This window comes from Microchirus variegatus (genome assembly GCF_963457635.1).
Source record: "Microchirus variegatus genome assembly, chromosome: 10".
In the NCBI taxonomy this organism is placed as follows: domain Eukaryota; kingdom Metazoa; phylum Chordata; class Actinopteri; order Pleuronectiformes; family Soleidae; genus Microchirus; species Microchirus variegatus.
Window position 1 is genome coordinate 5846373 of NC_139811.1, and position 21642 is coordinate 5868014.

General features: G+C 42.3%; 1 protein-coding gene across 3 annotated transcripts in view; it reads left to right on the plus strand.

The window, feature by feature from the left end:
- nfixb (nuclear factor I/Xb) overlaps positions 1–21642 on the plus strand; it is a 170702-nt gene that overhangs the window by 2033 nt on the left and 147027 nt on the right. For all 3 annotated transcript variants that reach the window (XM_083896322.1, XM_083896323.1, XM_083896324.1), the window contains exon 2: positions 12421–12504. In XM_083896322.1, coding sequence (XP_083752448.1) covers positions 12421–12504 — 84 coding nt within the window. The remainder of the gene's footprint in view (positions 1–12420; positions 12505–21642) is intronic.

Here is a 21642-nt window from a genome sequence, read left to right on the forward strand (position 1 = left end):
GTTAGTCAGAAAGCTCTGGAGGCATCTGTCAATCAGTGTCAGGGATGAGTTTAGCTTCCCCCCCCCCCCTGAGGCGGATGTTCCATCTCAGCAAATACACAAACACCAGTTTTTTTTTATTCTGGGGAGATTATTAGCTGTTTTTATATGTGTGCCACTGCTTTTTTTTAATTATTTTAGTGTGACCCAGGACAAAAACAGACGCAACAGACCTTCATAAACATCGTCTCCATATGTGTCATGTGCAGATTGTATGAGAGGCAAATGCATATATACACATATATATAATTGTGTGTGTATGTGTGTGTTTTCTGAGCAGCTGCCACATGATGATGATGATGATCAGACAAGTGGTTTTCCAGAGTCTTGTGTGATCTCCGTCTTGGCTGTTGTTGCTAACAGTGATGTCATCCCCCACCCCAATCCACCCCCCCCCCCCTCCTCACTGTACACAGAATATTATACTATTATGTTTGTCCTGGCCTTGACGTTAGCCTGGAAAAATAAATAAAGGCTTCAGGCTCACAGGGCAGCCTGTGATAGCTCATGTGGTGCTGTAAGACTTTCCCCGTGTACTTTTTTGAAGAAGAAGAAGGCAACATAAATATTAGAATGTCCCAGCTCAGGGGGGGGGGGGTGAGATTGGTTTTTGAGGCTGCTGTTTTAACACAGAAGCCATGAAAACCGCGTTGATTGGGCTCGAGCGTCTGCCCTTTTGCCCTCTGACCAAATAAGCACCCGTTTTAGAATGTTTTTTTATTCATTTCTGTTTTAATTTAATCTTTGTCCATCCATCCATTATCTACCGCTTTATCCTCCACCAGAGGATCGCTGTGCCTATCACAGCAGACATTGGGCGATAGGCGGTGGGTACACCCTGGACAGTTCGCCAGTCCATCACAGGGCCACATATAGAGACACAAACAACCATTCACTCGCACACTCACACCCTACGGTCAATTTAGAGTGACCAATTCACCTAATCCCCATATCCCATGTTTTTGGACTGTGGGAGGAAGCCGGAGAAGCCGGAGAAAAAAAACCCACGCACACACGGGGGAGAACATGCAAACTCCTTGCAGAAAGGCCCTTGTTCCAAAGTTGTTCCAAACGCGGCATGAACCCAGGAACCCGAGTCTTCTTGCTGCAAAGGCAAGAGTGCTAACCACTACACCAACCGTGTCTTTGTATGTGGCCCTTATAGCAAGAATTGTCAATTAATTGTGAAATAATGCCCAAAATTGAATTTTTTTTACACATTAATTTAGTAAGAAAAAAGGGTTATTGAACATTGGCATAAGCGTATGGTGAAATGAATAAATATGTTAGTAAGTTTAAGATTTCGAGGGAAGAGAGGTGCCCTTTTTCCACTTTTTAAACCCCTGCTTCCTGAAATGAGTGCACGCACCACTGTAGAGCCACGATCATGACAGATTCTGCTTCTGTGATCCTTGTTGCACTCAAATAAATACTTGTTAGTTAGTGTTTTTTAGAAAAATACAAATAAATTGTAAATGCAAAAAGAAAAACAGGACTTAAAGAGGCTCAGTGTTCCACCTCCATAAAGTTCGGGTGACTCCTGAGACTCGGAGAAGAAATGTAAGCAGCAGATGCTGCGATGTCCCGACTTCTTCTTACTTCTTCGTTTGAGCGAAATTCCAGAAACGCCACATCCTGCTTTTTTTCCCCCATAATTCAATGCATCAGAGGCTCTAATACACGTCCTCAAATCCTTTACATCTCCCTCCCTCACAAGTAAGCCTCGCGTCAGACAGTTCACGTCCTAAGACGTCTTCAGTCTTCTTCTCAAACTGTAACTGTGTGTAACTTTAAATACAAACACGACGTCACGTTACATTCAAACCAGACGACGCTCACGCACAAACGCTCTCCGTGTTTGGATCTCGTGTCACCTGGTGACATTCCAGCATCGTGCGATTCGTTTTAATGTCAAGACAGATGGAGAGAGAGAGACGACTGCACACCAGGACCAGGGCCGGCCCAAGCCTTTATGGGGCCCTGAGCAGGGTTTGATTTGACCTCAGAGCAGCCTGTGCTTCACTGTTATTGATACTCATGGAACATTTTCTCCAAACCAGTGTCACTTTTGTTGTTCTTTCAATATTAGAGGGCAGCAAAATCACAAAAGTGGCCTTGTATTAATGTGCATTTTCCGAATTTCTTCAATACATGTTAAAATGTTGATTCTATACCAGCCACTTCAGTTCTTAGTATGACTGGAAACACCGGGAACGGCCTCAACGTTAACGCTTGGCGCATTTCCATGGCGACTGACCGGAAATGACGTCATGTTCACATGACTTCCGGTTTTTAAAATTAGTCTCTAAAATAACGCAGTTTTTCGTGCCACGGCATCGGAATCCAAGCACCGTTTACCAGTTAGCTCCATTAGCTGCGTTAGCTCGTTTAGCGCACCTATAGTCTAACTGGAGTGTTCTGTTTATTGAACGAAATGAGCAGCGCTACAAATGTAGCGAAACGTTAACGCGTGACGTGTTTCCATGACGACTGACCGGAAAAAGACGCGTGACGTCATGTTTACGTGATTCCCGATTCTTGAAATGAGTCTCTAAAGTAACGCTAAACTTTAAAAACAGAGGCGCACATACGAAGTACGCTGGTTATTTGTAGCGCTGCTCTTTAAAACAGACCGCTCCAGTTCGAATGTAGGGCAGGCTAACGGCGCTAAATGAGCTAACGGTGCTAAAGAAGCTAACAGCACTAAAGGAGCTAATGGCGCTAAAGGAACTAACGGCACTAAAGGAACTAACAGCGCTAAAGGAGCTAACTGGTACGGTGTCTGTAAAAACTGCATTACTTTAGCGATGATTTTAGCAATCGAGAGTCCCGTGAAGATGACGTCACGCACATATTTTTCCGGTCAGTCGTCATGGAAACGCGTCATGCGTCAACGAAGTGTCCACGAAATGTATCAGCAGTGAGTTGCAGAGCTCCATAAACCTGGTCCTTTGTCAGTTTGACAGGATGAAATGCCACTGCTCTCCCACACAACACGGTCAGGTCTGATAGTTCTGCCTGACGGAGTTCGTTTTCAGACGAAGAACGCGACAAAAGTCACACTGCAGTTTCAGACGCGCGGTTAAGCGCGGGCCTTTTTGTTTACGTATGTAAAAAACGCAGAAGAGAAACAGCAGGAGCCTCAGAGGTTCCTTTAAACAAGCGACTGTATACGCTGAAGTAAAACAGACCTCTCTCCGTGCTCCAGTATACGGGGATAATTCCAGCCCCCGCAGATCAGACTGGATTTAGTTTGCCCGTGGAAACTCCAAAATCACCTCACATAACACTGACACATTTCTTCAATTAGATTTCTGTCTTTGGGATTTTTTCTTTTTTTCCTTCCTTTCGCTGCATGAAGGAGGACCGAGTTTATCCCCGCGGAGCTCAGACTGATCACATAACGCTCTTAACTCTTCCATCTCATTCCCAACCCCTGCCTATGTTACTTTATCAAGACTTAACCCTCGACGTTAATTGGTTTCGCAGGACGCCGCAGACTGCACACCAGCTGCGTAACGCGGTAATTCGAATCGACTTAATTTGGGGGAAGATGTCGGCATCTCCTGCCTTCAGAGGGGGGTTTGGAGGGAGGACGACGACAATACCGGTATTTTCCTCCTCTCCCCACTCTTCGTCTTTTAGGGCCTTAATGAGGAATTAGAGCCAATAGCATTATTCATTAAACAGAGCTCGCCTGCTATTTATCACCGCAACAACATTAGCATATTTGTTTAAATTTTCAACACTTTTTTTTTTTTTTTTTTCAAACATTCGTTACCAGGTTTTTAGCATTTTTTAATAATCTGGCACCCGCCACGCGTGTGTGTGTGTGTGTGTGTGTGTGTCGTAACAAATTGAATGCTGGGTAAAAAAAAAAAAAAAAGAACCGACGGCAAGCCCCAGAAACATGGAGAAATCCTACACACACACACACACACACACACGCTGCTCTAATTACTGCCTCCCCCGCTCCCCGTCTCTTATTCCTCACCTCCTGAGATGCAGGTGTAAAATATCACATTTTTCCAGCGTTCCTCCCTGAGGTGGCGCTGGCTTGGACTCACACAACGTAAATCCCCCCCCCCCCACCTCCCCCCCCAAACCACCACCACCACCACCACCACCACCTTTCATATTCATAGTCGTTTTCTTTTTTTTCCTCCTCCTCCTCCTTCTTCTTCTTCTCTTTTTCTTTCTACAAACAAGTTCCCCCTCCCATCCCTGCCTCCCCTTGTCTTTGATGTGCTTACCACATCTGCACAGGTTTGTTAGCTTGTTACCAGGTGAAGAATGAGGTTACAATTAAGGCTGAATTTGGGTTGGGGGAGAGGGGGGAGAGGGGGGGGGGGGGGTCTGTGATGCTGGAGAAAGTGTTGTAAAGTGATGAGGAGCGGAAGTTTGTTTGTGGAGCAATCGTGAGGAAACATGGAAGTCTTTCATGGATTATTGTTTATCCAGAATATGCAGGTGCTTTGCTTTCCAAGCGGGATTGTGTCACTGTTGTACGAACAATAACCCCCAACCCCCCCCACCCCATTCCTTGTGCTTGATATATCAAATAGCTCTTAGCTCTGTGTGAGAGTCCACTGCTATTGCAGTTGCATTCATTCCTATGGAAACCAATGTTTGGTCAGGACGTTGCTTCGGACAGGACCACAGGAAGTTAGCGTAAACTAACGGCGGTTAACGGCGTCAACGTTAACGCATTTCCATGACAACTGACGGCTAAAAGACGCGATTGACGTCATGTTTTACGTGACTCCGCATTGTAAAAATGAGTCTCTGAAGTAACGCAAAATTTTTAAATCAGAGTTTGTAGCGCTGCGTTTAATAAACAGACCGCTCCAGTTCAACTGTAGGCGCGCTAACGGCGCTAAAGGAGCTAACGCAGCTAACGGAGCTAAGTGATAAACGGTGCAGCGGCACGTAAGCATTTGCTCTCCCAAACTCAACTCTAACATTAAAACTAGTGTTGACCTGTTTCCATGACGACTGACCGGGAAAAGACGCGCTTGACGTCATGTTTGCGTCACTCCGCATTGTTAAAATGAGTCTCTAAAGTGACGATAAACTTTAAAAACAGAGGCACACATACGCAGTACACAGGTACGCTGGTTATTTGAAGCTCTGCTCTTTAACAGACCGCTCCAATTTGACTGTAGGCGTGCTAACGGCGCTAAAAGGAGCTAACGGAGCTAACTGGTAAACGGGGGCCTGGACTCCGGTGTCGCGGCACGTAAACAATGACGTCACTCTCGTCTGTTTCCGGTCAGTCGTCATGGAAACGCGTCATGCGTTAACGTGCGTTAGCGTGATTTAACCCAGTGCCCAGCACTAGCATAAACGCAACGTTGTAGCGATAACCATGCCAGGGCAAATCACACTGTAATGTTCGCAGCTTCTGCTCCGATCAGCATGAGTGGGATTGTTATGGTGCTATAATTTCTGCTGACCACTGCCAGTCATGTTTGTAGCGGCCCCTACTTTTTAAAACTTGGTACAGACCTGTTTTCATACCGACTCATTTGGTATACACTCACAATTTTGTGTTAAAAATAAAAGGCTTAAGTGAGAGTTCTCCAACAGGTCGTGACCCCAACATTGGTGTGTTTTGACGCCTTTTATGGATTTTACAGTGTTAGCATCATGCTATATAGGGCCAGACGGTCGGTGTCGTGGTTAGCGCTGTTGACTTTGTAGCAAAAAGGATGGGAATTAGCTTTAGCAAAAAATTATTTCATTCGATTTAATCATTCAAAAATATTGTATTTTATTGTTTGAAAATACACTTAGTTCTTTGCATAGTGGTTTTTTTGTTTGTGGGCGGGTCTTAGGAGGCTGCCTGCTGATTGGCTACTGGGTTTTTAGAGTGACAGCTCAATGGAATCAAGCAAAACCATGAACTTTTCCTCGCCCTACACAATCGCTCTTTGTGCTTCAAACCTGATCACACTAATAAATAGTCATCATCATCCTCGTTTTTGTTCAAAATGCCAACAGCCTTACAAGCAATAATAACAATCTGCACATCTGCAGACATGTGCATGTAGATGTACGTTTTCACTGACCCAGAAGAAGCTAAATTCCGTCCCGTGCTCCTCTACATGTGTGCCGTCGAAGTGCCAATAAAGTTTTCCCGGGGCTAAAAAAGAGCGTAGCGTCGGTACACGAGGAAATTAAGAGGAATGTTTCCACTCTGAATACATTATTGGCCGTGTTCACATGTGGATGTAGCACGACTGAGTCCAAGTGTTCACACCTGGCATTAAAGTGCATCCTGCACATCCTGTTCCCTGCCCTTTATTCAAACACACTCGCTCACACACACACACACACTGCTCTCATCTGTTTGCAAGAACAAAGTTATATTTTTTAAGCCCCGGCTTCAACGTCGACGTGTTTGGGCGTGCGTCTGCGTGAGCGACGCTGGGGGAAATCAAAGCTCTACTCGCACCGCCGTAGCGTGAAACACGCTGTAAATAAATCAGCGCACGGGTGCCGATTTTGTGTAAACAAAAAACTGCGTCCGCCCGAGGACAGAACCGCGTCCGCTCCGGAAACGTGACCGCATGCTTCCTCGCTAACCACTTTCAAATGTGGGTTTCTGTGATCAGATCCGAGGATGCGTTCAGGACGGATTGGAAATGTTCAGCCCTGTACTTGATCCAGTCCGCACGTGATCGGATCGCGCGGGACAGATGTTCGTCCCAGCGAGTCAAAGTGTAGCTTCGCCATCTGAATCTTCGGAGACTGAGTTTAAAGTTGTGATTTTAGGAGAGTTGGACACGTTGGACCAGTACACGAAGCTCTCATGTAGCAGCTTTAAAATAACAAATACATTGCGCGAGTAAAGCAGCTTTATAGAGGCGTTAGTAATTGAAAATGCAAAGCAATACTAATGCCAAAATCCATCCATTATCTTTCCCACTTATCCCTTTTAGGGTCAATGTGGCTGCACCGGGAGCTAATCCCCTATCTGACCATGGGCAAGAGGCTAGCTTACAGTGTAGCACGCTAGCTAGGAGTGGGAAATATGAATAGATAATAATTCTTAGATTCTTAGACATAAGGGTTCCAAAACGATCCTTCTACATAGGCTGAGGTTCTACCTGGAACCATTTACTTCTGGAAACCCTTTTCCCCTAGAAAGGGTTTTTCAAGGGTTCTTGGTAACACTAATGGTTCCAATAAGAACCATTTTGATCCAGAGAACCCTTTAAAACCCCTATCCTGAATAAAGGGTTTTTCAAGGGTTCTTGGTGGAACCCTCCAGAAGGTTTCCAGGTGGAACCTTTATAAAAAGACGCGCTTGACGTTATGTTTTACGTGACTCCGGATTGTTAAAATGAGTCTCTAAAGTGACGCTAAACTTTAAAAACAGAGGCACACATACGCAGTACACAGGTACGCTAGCTATTTGTAGCACTGCTTTTTTCGTTTAAGACCGCTCCAGTTCGACTGTGGGTGCGCTAACGGCGCTGAAAGGAGCTAATGCAGCTAACGGAGCTAACTGGTAAACGGGGCCTGGACTCCGCGTTTCGCGGCACTCGCGTCTTTTTCGGGTCAGTCGTCATGGAAACGTGTCACGCGTTAACGTGTGTTAAAGTGATTTAACCTAGTGTTAAAAAGGGTTCTTGGTGGAACCCTCCAAAAGGGCTCCAGGTAGAACCATTTTCTACCTGGAGCCAAAAAGGGTTCTTCTATGAGGACAAGCCAAAGAACCTTATATGGTTCTACTTAGCACTTTTATTTCTAAGAGTGCATAGGCCGACGATGGTGAAGAGGAAAGGAACCCTCAATCCTGGGATGGCTCAAGGGCTGCGGTGCCCTTGAGCAAGGCACCAACCCCCTTATTGCTCCTGTTCACAACTGGTGTGCAATAAACGCCAAATTATTGGACAAGACTGTGTGCAAAAAATGACTAATTCTAGTTCAAACATTGATGAAATCTACGACCAGCAGCAGATACGGAGGAAAATTAATTTCAAAAGTCTAATATTCACCTTCCTTTTCAACTGCAACGGTCTCCACCGACGTCTTTTCTCACCAGACGCAGCTGAAATCACAACGCAGGCGGTCTAAGAACACACGAGTCGCCAGAAAAAAAAAACAAAAAAAACCCCCAATAACAGCGAATCTGCTGTTAAATCCCATAATTATTGAGTAAAAGTGCAGAGTCAGAGAATAATTCTCTGCGGGTTCATCAGCGCGACCGACCCCCTTCTTCCACATCTGACCCACGGCTACGATTATAAAAATAGTATTTAGTTCTTCAAAGGCTTTTTCCTGTGATTTGATAGATGCTCCGTGGTCACCGTCGCTCTGTGAAGACATAACCCGAGCTCTGCGATGGAAACTTGGCGTTGACCGTAAACGATGTTTTCCTCTATTGTTCGTACGTCGTCGTCGTCGTTGGGATTGTTTTTGTTGCCTCTTATCTTAAGTAAAAACTGAATAGATGTGAATATTTAAATTTTTCTGATTGTATACTGTGCATCATTACTATATATATATAAAAAAAACATTTGTCAAATATAAGCGAGTTCATTATATTCATGTCATTTTTTTTGTATACATCGATAGATATTTGTCTGTGAGCTGCATAAACTCGTAAAGTAAACAAGGGAATTTTTTGATTAAATTTGATGAAATGAAGTTGTGGCTTTTGGCCCAAGAGAAAAGATAATTGGATTTTTCATCTGGATACAAAGAACGGAGAGAGTCGCCCCTTTGCCAGAGATGTGCTGCTCTTTGAGTGCTTTCATTAGTCTGACAATAATAGAATCAATATAAACACCAACGCTTCACTTTAACCACCAACCTCATAACAAAATCAGCCTCATTTTATATTCCACAAAACCAGGAAGCAAGAAAAAGACAAAATATGTTCCCACGCTGCAGAGTACATATAAACTGTATATATATATTTATATATATGTGTGTGTATATACAGTATATTTGTATATATATGTTTATATATATATTTATATATATGTATATGTGTATATACGTGTGTGTGTGCGTATATATATATATTGTTTATATATATGTGTGTGTATATATAGTGTATCTATATGTATATATATATATATGTATATATATACTGTATGTATGTATATGTGTGTGTGTACGTATATATATATTGTTTATATATATGTGTGTGTGTATATATAGTGTATCTATATGTATATATGTATGTATATGTGTGTGTGTACGTATATATATATATATATATATATATATGTATGTATACATATATATATATGTATATGTGTATATATGTATGTATATATATGTGTGTGTGTGTGTACATTTATATATTGTGTATATATATATGTGTGTATATATAGTGTATCTATATGTATATATGTATATATATATATGTATGCATGTGTGTGTGTACATATATATATATGTATGTATATATATTTATATATATGTATATGTGTTTATATGTATGTATATATATGTGTGTGTGTGTGTACATTTATATATTGTGTATATATATATATGTGTGTATATATAGTGTATCTATATGTATATATGTATATATATATATGTATGCATGTGTGTGTGTACATATATATATATGTATGTATATATATTTATATGTATATGTGTTTATATGTTTATATATATGTATATGTGTTTATATGTATGTATATATATATGTGCACATATATACATACATACATATACATATATACACTATATATACACTATATATACACACACACATATGTATATGTATGTGTGTATATATAGTGTATATATGTAAATATGTATATATACACATATATGTGTATATATTTATACACCCATGTCTGTAGATTACCAACAAAGTATAGCACACAGATTTCAGGTAATCACAAACTCTTGTTTACGTGACCATAGTCTTAATCAGATTAATATGTTAATCCCGCTGTCCAGACCTCATTGTTTACGTTGTTAAACTGAGCCTGAACCGAAAGTCCACGGTCGACGCGACACAAATCATCTCCCAACCCAAATAAATGACTTCTGTACCAGCGCGGCTTCACTCTGCGTTTACCAGCGGAGAGAAAAATACATCCTTCACGTGTACCACACAGTTAAGAATCTCATCAGAGAGCCCGGCAGAGCTTGACAAGGGCACTATTTAGTGGGACCAATGGTTTCAAATGGTTTTCCTCCAGCGTTTCCCCACATATTAATGATGACAGGCCCGAGGTCGGATGCCACGGCGAGTGTTTTCTTAGTCGACTTGGACGACTCCGGCACTGACTCTGTGTGACCGAGCGAAACTCGCACAGAGTCTAGCGACGGTGCTAGAAAACAGAAACCCAACGTTAATCTTATGTTAAATGGCGAGAGAGAGCGTCGGTCGCCACAGACGACGTGGAGAGTGGAATCTTGCGCTCGCTCGACGATGGCGAACCTTCCTGTGCTGCAGTCTCGGGGAGAGAAAAAGACTGCGAGCTGTAACCTCTCATTCTGGAGGATATGAATAGCCCGAGTCTGCAGCCACAGCTCGGTTAGCCCCGAGTCTGGTACTTATTATAGTGCCGTGTGTTTACGCATGTGTCTGCGCATGTATTTGTTCAGCTACAGTCCCCCGCGTGTGTGCGTGTGCATATGTGTGTATTTATGTGCACATGTAAATGCTTAAGTTCATCTAATGTCTGTTTAAAAAAAAATTGTTTACCTCACATGCCAGTTTAATAGTATAACTTTACATTTTTTTTTGCTGCTGGCTACGAGCGATGTTTGTTCCCCGTGTGTTTTCGGGGGTCCTTGTTTGTTTCTGGGTTAAGGTATTTCGACAGATTAGAACATAAAGTTCTTGGGAAAATAGGATTATTCTGCAGCAACTATACACTTCTGCCTTTGTGAGGGGAAACTTTCACGTCTTTAACTCTTGGTGATTTCTGTAAATCCAGCCGTTTTTTTTAACCATCATCTAACAAGTTTTAGACTAAGGGCCAATTCCAATTCCTATCTTAACCCTCAATCTTAACTGGTCCTCAAAACCAAGTGTTGAGGGTTATTTTGTCACTTAGAAATGGGACACCCCTTAAATGCAGATACGTCTTCAGACTGTAGGGGGCAGAATAACGTGAAAGCTGCGTCCAGTCTGTCGACTCCAAAAAAGAAGAAGAAGAAGAATAACACATTTACGTCGCGATTTTTTATTACGATCCGTTTGTCAGTCAAGTTATTAGGTTGTCAGTTAGTTATAAGATGATACTCATACAAATACCACAACCACGGACATATTCAGCTGACAGTTACCACACACCACGACTTATTGAAAAGTAAACCATAGCAAACCATCGCTTGTCCGCACCGGCCGACTATTGACAAAAGATCGTAAAAAATTAAAATAAATGTTACGCAACAATGACGTCAGTAATCCATAATATGGGCCTAAACTAAGATAATACAATGGTTTTCATCATTTTTATATCTCTATTAACAAAGAAAATACTTCATTTGTAGCGTACTCGTTTCGCTGCTTTCGGTGCCATCTTTGTTATGTGAAAACACGCAATGCATTCTGGGTAGCCCTTGCTCCCAAGGGTGGTCTCGTAAAAAATCTCAATATTGAGGGCGATACAGCCCTTAAACTTGGCCCTCAACTTAATTTTTCTGAGAATCGGGACAGCGGTTTGTGCTTAAACTACGACCCGCGGGGTAAGTGAGCCAGAACTTGACCCCACTGTCCTCGATCCAGTTTCTCAGCCCGTGGTTCCCTCCCCATCCGCGTCGCCTCAGTTGACAGCACAGGACTCTGCAATGGATGCTCATTCATTGCAGAGTCCACGTCTGCGCTGCTGCTGCTGCTGCTGCTGCTGCTGCTGCTGCCGCGTCCCCGCAGCATACAAATGAACTGCGGTGAATGGAAACAAACACTTGGAATAAACACTTTAGCTGCGTCTGTCAGTGAATGCAACATAGGTCTCTTTTGTACGCTTGTGAGTAGTGTGTGTGTGTGTGTGTGTGTGTGTGTGTGTGTGTGTGTGTGTGTGTGTGTGTGTGTGTGTGTAGTGTGTGTGATGACTGAAAAGTGCAGGTGAAGTATAGTCCAGAGAGGAAATGCCAATGTGCAGCAGTAGTGCAAGGGCAGCGAAAACACATCGCCCCCCCCCCCCCCCCCCCCCCCCCCGTTCAAACGGCGGTGACTGGCAGAGGGTCGGGCCCTCGCTCGGGCCTGTGCGGCATATGGACTCACAATTACACACACACTTACACACTGTGTGTGAACATGATTTAATTTAGTACAGGAAGATTCTGATATCCGAAAAAAATCAGCTTTTTCTAATAATTGTTGTGTTTTTAAAATTATTATTATTTAAGTGTCAACTGATGATTAAACCACTGTTGTGTTACATTTTTCAGGCGACCGAAACCTTTCTCGTGAACGAAGAGCCCTCCCGAGGCCCCGGGATGCCTGAATGCTTTGTAGTATCAGATTCATACAGGGTACGCATCAATTACTATTCTTATTTTTTTATTTTTTTTATATATATATATATATATATATATATATATATTGTATATAATTACTTTATGTGTTGGTCCTAAATGTGTTATTTGAGTCATTACTCATTACTGTGACTGACAGTCTGTTTTCATGCTCTCCGTAATTGTACCACAATCATAATGTCATTCACAGCTCCCTCTACTCAGCTGCAAACCATTACAATCATTATTTCCACAGGCACATTTAAGAATCGGGGGGGGGGGGTGTGGGGCGGTTTTTGGGGGTGGGCGGGGGGGGGACCACGGCCTTGCAACTTCACCAAAGCGCCCTCGAGTGAAAATTCTAACAATAACGTGCACGAAACGAAAGAAATAAAACAATAGTTTAAGAAAAAGAGAGCGAGAGAGAGAGAGAAGTCCACCGGATTTTCAGCTATCGCCCGTGATATATAATCGTCATAAAAACCAGGAGGTGGTGATGGGGAGGGAGGAGGAGGAGGAGGAGGAGGAGGAGGAGGAGGAGGAGGAGGAGGAGGAGGATGTGATTGTTAATGAGTTGGGAGCCAGTTCCAGTTTTCTATAGGGCTGCTGCTGCTGCTGCTGCTGCTACACACTCCTTTGTCTCCCAGAGTTTGAGACTTTCGGGGGCCAAGAGTCTCGCTGAGAATCCGGGCTGCTCCGGTGTATCGTGTGTCTCGGGGTGCAGAAATGAACCATTATGGCTGTAATTGAGCAGCAGCAGCAGCAGCAGCAGCAGCAGCAGCGAGGCTGGTATATAGAGAGAGAGAGAGGAGGGAGACGGTGTGTGTGTGTGTTGATGGTGGGGGGGGGGGGCTGTATTGGATTGCCGGGGGCAACGGGTTCAAGAACGTCCACAGGAGGGAGTCTTCTCACCAGGTGTTCTGCAAAAAAAGTCTCTTCTTCTTCTTCTTCCTCCGTCTTTACAGCGACACAGGAAGTGCCCGCGTATCGGACGACCGTTGGCGTCATTTGGACTTAGTGTCCGTCGATTGCCAAGGATCTACGGGGCTTAAATTAGCAGCTTCCGGAATTCAAATCCTCCCCCAAAAACTGAATGAAAATATGAGTTTTAAAGCTATTGTCACAGGCGGAGAGGACCACCCCTCTTTCTGGCTCCTGATATGTTTGACATCGTCTCAAAGTCAGGCTACGCTAATAAAACCAAAATAATGCTGTTGTTGAATTAGTTGAATTTACAGTTCCTGGCCCCCCGTGAAGAAACAGGCACACAGAAGAAAAATCATGTTACAATACACATCGGAGCATTTTTGGACAGATTTGTCCAAGTTAATAGATGGTGGAAAGACACGGTGCTTAAATCTTCTCATGAAAAGCCAGTGATCTATGTCCAAGTTCACTGTTATGGCCCAAAATAATAGTAATAGTAATAGATAATAGTAATCTCTACATACACGTCTAGTAATCTGGTGACTGGAGTTTTTTATTTTTTTATTATTGTTAAACAAGAGCAATATCTATTATAAGTGTTCAAAAAATGTGATTTAAAGTTAGAATCACTGACTTCCTGCCAGTGGAGGAGAGCATGATAACTGTGACTGTGTGACTGAAGTTGAGGATAAGTCTAAATATACAAGTTGGCGATGTGTGTAACTTGAGTTTTTAAGTTATTTTTGATACAGATATACTGGCACATTTACATTTTTTCCCACTTCACACACTTTGACGTCGTAGATTTACCGACAAACACCGAACACTAACGAGTTGCAGGGAGTCGGCCTGTCACCACCGCGCATAACATTAATATAATCATTGGATTCTGGTTAACCTTTGTAACCACTAAATTATGCTAAAAGAGAGAGAGTATTTCGGTTTGTTTGAGGGTTTTTTCCCAAAACTGTCAATCTTTTGGCTAACTTCCTGTCTTTTTGGCTAACTTCCTGTCTTGTTGCCACTGTCCTGAATTTGGTGAGGGGGGGAGGGTATGGGCAATAATTCACCACCAAACATAACCTAATATTAGTTTATATATTAATCTAAACTAATATTCATGTGTTGTTTTAGAGTTTAAAAATACTTATGTCAAATGCTGTCAATCTTTTGGCTAACTTCCTGTCTTTTTGGCTAACTTCCTGTCCTTTTTGGCTAACTTCCTGTCTTGTTGCCACTGTCCTGGATTTAGTGATGGGGAAGCATTAATTCACCAACAAACATCACCTAACCTCACAAGATTGTTGACATTTTACAGTAACAGCAAGGAAAAGAGAAAAAACCTGTCACTGTGATACTTCTAGAGCTATTTAACACTTATTTTAACTAAAGATTTCCACTTAAAGCGTCTTTAAACACATTGTTTAAAGGTTTTTATTGACCTCGAGACGTTTCAAGACACTAATATTCATGTGTTGTTTTACAGTTTAAAAATATTTATTATGTCAAAATGCCTTCCTGTCTTTTTGGCTAACTTCCTGTCTTTTTGGCTAACTTCCTGTCTTGTTGCCACTGTCCTGAATTTGGTGAGGGGGGGGGGCATTAATTCACCAACAAACATAACCTAACCTAGAGCTATTCAACACTTATTCTAGCTAAACATTTCCACTTAAAGCGTCTGTAAACTCAGTGTTTAAAGGTTCTTATTGACCTCGAGAGGTCAAACAGACGCCATTTCCAGCGTTCGCCGTTAAACACCTTCCCGCGCAATCAAAGTCATTTCCGTTAAACCCCACGAGAACCCCCCCCCCCCCCCCACCCCGACAACAAATCAATAAACGAGCCAAGCGGACATTTTTGCTGCTTAATGAAGATAAATCAATATAGCCGCGTATATAACAACTGATGGGAATTGCAGCGCGGATGCCAAAGTAGGATTGAGGTCATGTAGAAACTGTGTCATCATTAAGTCGTTTGGCAGCCGGCGAAGGCAAGTTTAAAAATTTCCACTCGCGGAGTCTCGCTGCAAATGCTTAAAACAAACAAATGCTAAGTGTTTGTGTCATTGAACAAAAAGGATTGGGTGACATTTAGAGTGAAATCCTTTCATTTAAATCTGTATTCAATCACTGTGTCTTTGTTAAATATCTTTTTTTTTTTACAGTTTCTTATGTTTAATGATGAGCACTTTATTCAGTCAGGACTCAGAAATGGTAAAGGTAGCAACAGACAGGAGTTAGCTAAAAGTTACTGACAGCTGCTTCTGCTTTCTTTTGTTTTGTTTCATTGGTGTCTTAAAACAAAACAGAAGAAGGCTGTCAGAAAAAGAAAGATTTATACTGGGAAAAAAAGGGCAGAAATACTCTCAGTGCTGGCGAGTACTTTTAAGTCTCTGGCGCCTGGACACGTTGTGTTTTCGGGACGTTCTTCCAACCGTCCATGCGTCCATCCTTCTATCCTTCCATCCTTCCATCTCCGGAACGCCTCTCTTCCAAATAAACGTTCGCCTCAGCTCGAGCCGACCTTATTTGAACTGTTGGGGTTTAGAAAAATAAAAATCCCTGTGACCTCACAGAAAACAAGCGTTCAGATGTTATAGTCGTCTAATCCACGGCTGCTCATCATATAACTGCCCTGCAGGGGTCTGTGAAAGGTTTACAGATTCATCCGTGAAAATGATCATTATATGTACTCTGTAAAGAATAACTCCAAATATACGTATATACAAATAATTCACTTTCTAAGGCTTTTTCAAATTTGTACCCCTCGCCTCTCGGATAAGAGTCTTTAAAGGTGCATTATGTAATAAATCTAAAGCAACTGGCCATGAAATCCTCCTAATATGTCACAGAGACTCAGGAATAATGTTCATATAACAAACTGAACTCACCAACAACAACAGTACAGACAAAATATTTGCAGACTGCAAATCATGTTTATGTTTTGAAATCATGTTTTGGCATGTGGCGCCACCTACCGTCGTCTACCAATCATTGCAGTCAGTAGAGTCCAAGCTGCCGAAAACGAAGTTATGTCAGAAAACGAAACCTAAAAGACCTCGGTATTTTGAATTTGAATGTAGTAACTGTTTTTGGCCACATTCTTACATATTACATATTACATATTACACACATTACTAACAGTTCTCGCACTCCACCAATTTGGTATCAAACATTTCATTTTTCATGACTATAGCTCTTCCTCCTCCTCCTCCTCCTCATCAGAGCGGGGTCATCATAGCACGGCTGCACGAAACCGCCGTGACGTCGTTTTATTCGCGACACAACCGTACAAACTTCAGTAGTGACGGGCAAAGCGGTTGTTTTCGCTGTAACTGAATCATTAGAATCAGTCCATTAAAAAGATTTGTTCCGTAACTTCCTGCGTGACCGGGGCGCAGACTCCTGAACGGGTTGTGATTCGGTTCACGATCGTCGGTTTTCGGCAACGCTGTCGCTAAAGGATATTGGAGATTAACGCATGTTTTTGGGGGGGATTTTTAAAGGGATAGTTTGGAATTTTGGACATAAGACCTATTTTCCAACTCAGCCGGTGTGATGGAGACGTCTGGAGACGTTTTCAAAAAAATTTAATTCAGTTCTTCTAGTTGCCGAGTTCGCTGGTGTGGTATGAGTGTTCCTAATGCCATGCTAACTTGTACCATTGACTTGCGCTTGCCATAATACCAGCCAACTACCAGCGGCAACTAGAAGAACTGAATGAAATTTCTTGAAAACGTCTCCAGACGTCTCCATCACACCGGCTGAGTTGGAAAATAGGTCTTATGTCCAAAATTCTGAACTATCCCTTTAAGTCTTTTTAACCGATCAACAGCTCGCCATTGTTCGCTCACGACTCTCTCTGACCAATCAGTGACCGGCACTCTGTTGACGTCACATTTTAGCATCGGCTCAGCTCGCTTGGAACCTCCACCAGAGCAGGTACCAAAAAAAAAAGAGCACCAGGTATCACTAATGGAAAAGCAAAAACGCAAGTAGAGTAGAGTCGATTCGAGCCGTGCAAGAACTGTATAATGGAAAAGCGCCGTTATAGTTTGGATGGATTTGGTTCATCTGGGCAAAATCTTACATGAGAAAGTACAAAATAGAAGAGATGAGGACAAGGGGTGAAATGGTAAAGTAAGGAGAACTAATCAATCGCATAACATGATGACATTTAATCTCCCAAAGGTTAACGGGTTCAAATATGCACTCAGATCCAGTTTGGTGCATATTAACCGTGTGTTTGTGTGTGTGTGTGTGTGTGTGTGTGTGTGTGTGTGTAAACTGTCTGTCTCTACAAGTGACATCTGCTCTGCCAAAAACAACAAAACCCCAACCACACTTTTGCTTATCTTCTCAATGTTGTGTCCAATTTCCTTCGACATTAAACAGAAAAGCCAGGTGTGCTGTTATCACTGCTGCTGATGTGAGCGATACCGTGTATGTGTGTGTGTGTGTGTGTGTGTCTCAGGCAAATTTTGTGGTCGCTCTCTCTCCTTGAACAACCTGTTTCGCAGACCTTGTTCGGGCAGGGAACAAACCGACTCTCCTCTCTGATCGAAGTGCACCGTCTCGGGCGTTGAAAGGCGCTGTCATCGTATCGCAGTGGTAAACGTGTATATTTTTTTTCCGAGCGTGTGAAAACGCCGAGCCGCAGCAGCCCAGCCGACCGTAAGCATATGGCTCTACCATGTGTTAGTTAATGAGAGATTTACTCACGCAGACCACTGAAATGTGCGGCTCGTTTAAGAAGCCGCGGCGGTGGAGAGAGAGGCTGCGCGTGCGTGTGTGTGCGTTGCATGCGAGTCGACATCCATAATAAAGGAGGCAGGGTTTTATTCTTCTAACTGTGTCTAACCGCTCGCTGTAACCTTTTCTGTTCGTTTGTGGTGCTTTTAATGGCCGCGGGTGAGCTAAGTGAGCTAAGTGAGCTGAAAACAAGGAAACTCCCTTAAAATGGAGCCGCAGTGATGGCTATGATGTCAGCGCACCTGCCCGTAAAGGTGTGGGCGTGTCCTCGCGTCAGTGTGTTTACATAAAGATATAATTACGTAAGTAAATTAATTATCGTGATAGTCTGACTAAAGTTGGTCTAAAGTTGGCATAAAGTAGACAATCTTGTTCTGCATTAAGCACAGTATCAGACGGTATAAATATACGGTAAATTCATTATCGTGATAGTCTGACTAAAGTTGGACTAAAGTAGACAATCTTGTTCTGCATTAAGCAATCACAGCATAAATATACAGTAAATTAATTATCGTGATAGTCTGACTAAAGTTGGACTAAAGTAGACGATCTTTTGTTCTGTATTAAGCAATCACAGTATAAATATACAGTAAATTCATTATCGTGATAGTCTGACTAAAGTTGGACTAAAGTAGGACTAAAGTTGGACTAAAGTAGACGATCTATTGTTCTGCATTAAGCAATCACAGTATAAATATACAGTAAATTCATTATCGTGATAGTCTGACTAAAGTTGGACTAAAGTTGGACTAAAATAGACGATCTATTGTTCTGCATTAAGCAATCACAGTATAAATATACAGTAAATTCATTATCGTGATAGTCTGACTAAAGTTGGACTAAAATAGACGATCTATTGTTCTGCATTAAGCAATCACAGTATAAATATACAGTAAATTCATTATCGTGATAGTCTGACTAAAGTTGGACTAAAGTTGGACTAAAGTAGGACTAAAGTTGGACTAAAGTAGACGATCTATTGTTCTGCATTAAGCAATCACAGTATAAATATACAGTAAATTCATTATCGTGATAGTCTGACTAAAGTTGGACTAAAGTTGGACTAAAATAGACGATCTATTGTTCTGCATTAAGCAATCACAGTATAAATATACAGTAAATTCATTATCGTGATAGTCTGACTAAAGTTGGACTAAAGTTGGACTAAAATAGACGATCTATTGTTCTGCATTAAGCAATCACAGTATAAATATACAGTAAATTCATTATCGTGATAGTCTGACTAAAGTTGGACTAAAGTTGGACTAAAGTAGGACTAAAGTTGGACTAAAGTAGACGATCTATTGTTCTGCATTAAGCAATCACAGTATAAATATACAGTAAATTCATTATCGTGATAGTCTGACTAAAGTTGGACTAAAGTTGGACTAAAGTAGGACTAAAGTAGGACTAAAGTTGGACTAAAGTAGACGATCTATTGTTCTGCATTAAGCAATCACAGTATAAATATACAGTAAATTCATTATTGTGATAGTCTGACTAAAGTTGGACTAAAGTTGGACTAAAGTTGGACTAAAATAGACGATCTATTGTTCTGCATTAAGCAATCACAGTATAAATATACAGTAAATTCATTATCGTGATAGTCTGACTAAAGTTGGACTAAAGTTGGACTAAAGTAGGACTAAAGTTGGACTAAAGTAGATGATCTATTGTTCTGCATTAAGCAATCACAGTATAAATATACAGTAAATTCATTATCGTGATAGTCTGACTAAAGTTGGACTAAAGTAGGACTAAAGTTGGACTAAAGTAGACGATCTATTGTTCTGCATTAAGCAATCACAGTATAAATATACAGTAAATTCATTATCGTGATAGTCTGACTAAAGTTGGACTAAAGTTGGACTAAAGTTGGACTAAAATAGACGATCTTTTGTTCTGTATTTAACAATCACAGTTTCATGACCAATCATCACAACAAACCCTAACACGTGGCTAAATAACACTATAAACAAACATCGGTGTGTGATCCTTCTTGTGTTGGGTTGCCAGGTTGGACGAGGACAGCTTGGACTGTCGCTCCCCTCAAAGTGTAACCTCACACACTCACTCCAGTTTATCTCTGTCATTTTTGTGTGTTGTTCGAGTAGCGCATTGATCTGGTCGGTCAACACCAGCGATGTGACGACAGCACACGTTGTTAAAGACACAGCTAAAGCAAACGCTTTCTTTTTTTGATTGTCCTTCACGATGAAACGGTATAGAACGATTCGTCTGTCAGATCAAGCTAGAACTGTATTGTTTTTTTAACACACCTAGATAATGCAGCTTGGTGTATTGGTTTGCACTCTTGCCTTTTCCAGTAAGAAGACCCAGGTTTGCAACCCCAGACAGAACAAGGAGCCTTTCTACATGGAGTTTCAGATGTTCTCCTCACATGTTTGTGTGGGTTTTCTCCGGGTTCTCCCTTGGGTTTTCCTCCCAAACATGTAAATTTGGGGATTAGGCAAATTGGACACTCTCTAGATTGACCGTAGGTGTGAGAGATGATCTGTCATGGACGTATCTTGACCTATGTCAGCTGGGATTAGCACCAACGTCCCACCACCACTATGGTAGAAGATAAATGTACGCACCCAAAAAAGATAGAAAAATCCAGAAAGGTGCATTTTTGGAGGCCAAATTTGTGCTCTGCCACCTTTAAAGAGTTAAATATGTTGACATTAATACACAGAGCGGCACCGACTGTATTCATTTTCTGCTGTGACATAATAGGTCAAACGTAAGCTGAAAGTGGGGCATACCGCCACCTAGCACAGACATGTACATCGATAGTGTGCACTGTGGAGTCGGTATGAGTGTTTCTAATGCCATGCTAACGTGAACCATTGACTTGCACTAGCCGTAGCACCGGCGAACTCGGCAACTAGAAGAACTGAATTGAAATGTCTTGAAAACGTCTCCAGACGTCTCCGTCGCACCGGCTGAGTTGGAAAAATAGGTCTTATGTCCAAGATTCCGAACTATCCCTTTAAGTTGCACGGCGGCGGGGACACTTTTTGCGGGCGCACAAACACTCGTGACCGCACACTTTCTCCTCCTCCTCCTCCGCCTGCATCGCTGGCTCAGTGTGCAGTGATTGAGCCCTCGGAGCTTTCTCTGCGCTTCGCCTGCAGAGGCTTCTGCGGTGGAAGCGCATGAGCAGCGCAGGCCTCGTCGTAAATCTGCGGGGACGCTCGCTCTAATGTCAAGGCACAAGAAGAAGACTCAGGCCCCGCCTTCTTCTTCGACTCCACTCCCCGCCCCCAAAAATACCCTCTGTACCACACTCAGGAGAGGCTCCAAGACGCTGCTGCTTTCTTTATGACATTTATGTGATATGTTTATCACTCACTACCGTTTGCCTGTGAGTGTGTGTGTGTGTGTGTGTGTGAGGAAGGAAATCTCTCTGAGTCGTGGCACACACACTCGCAGGCAAACACACACACACACACACACCACTTTAGTACATTCT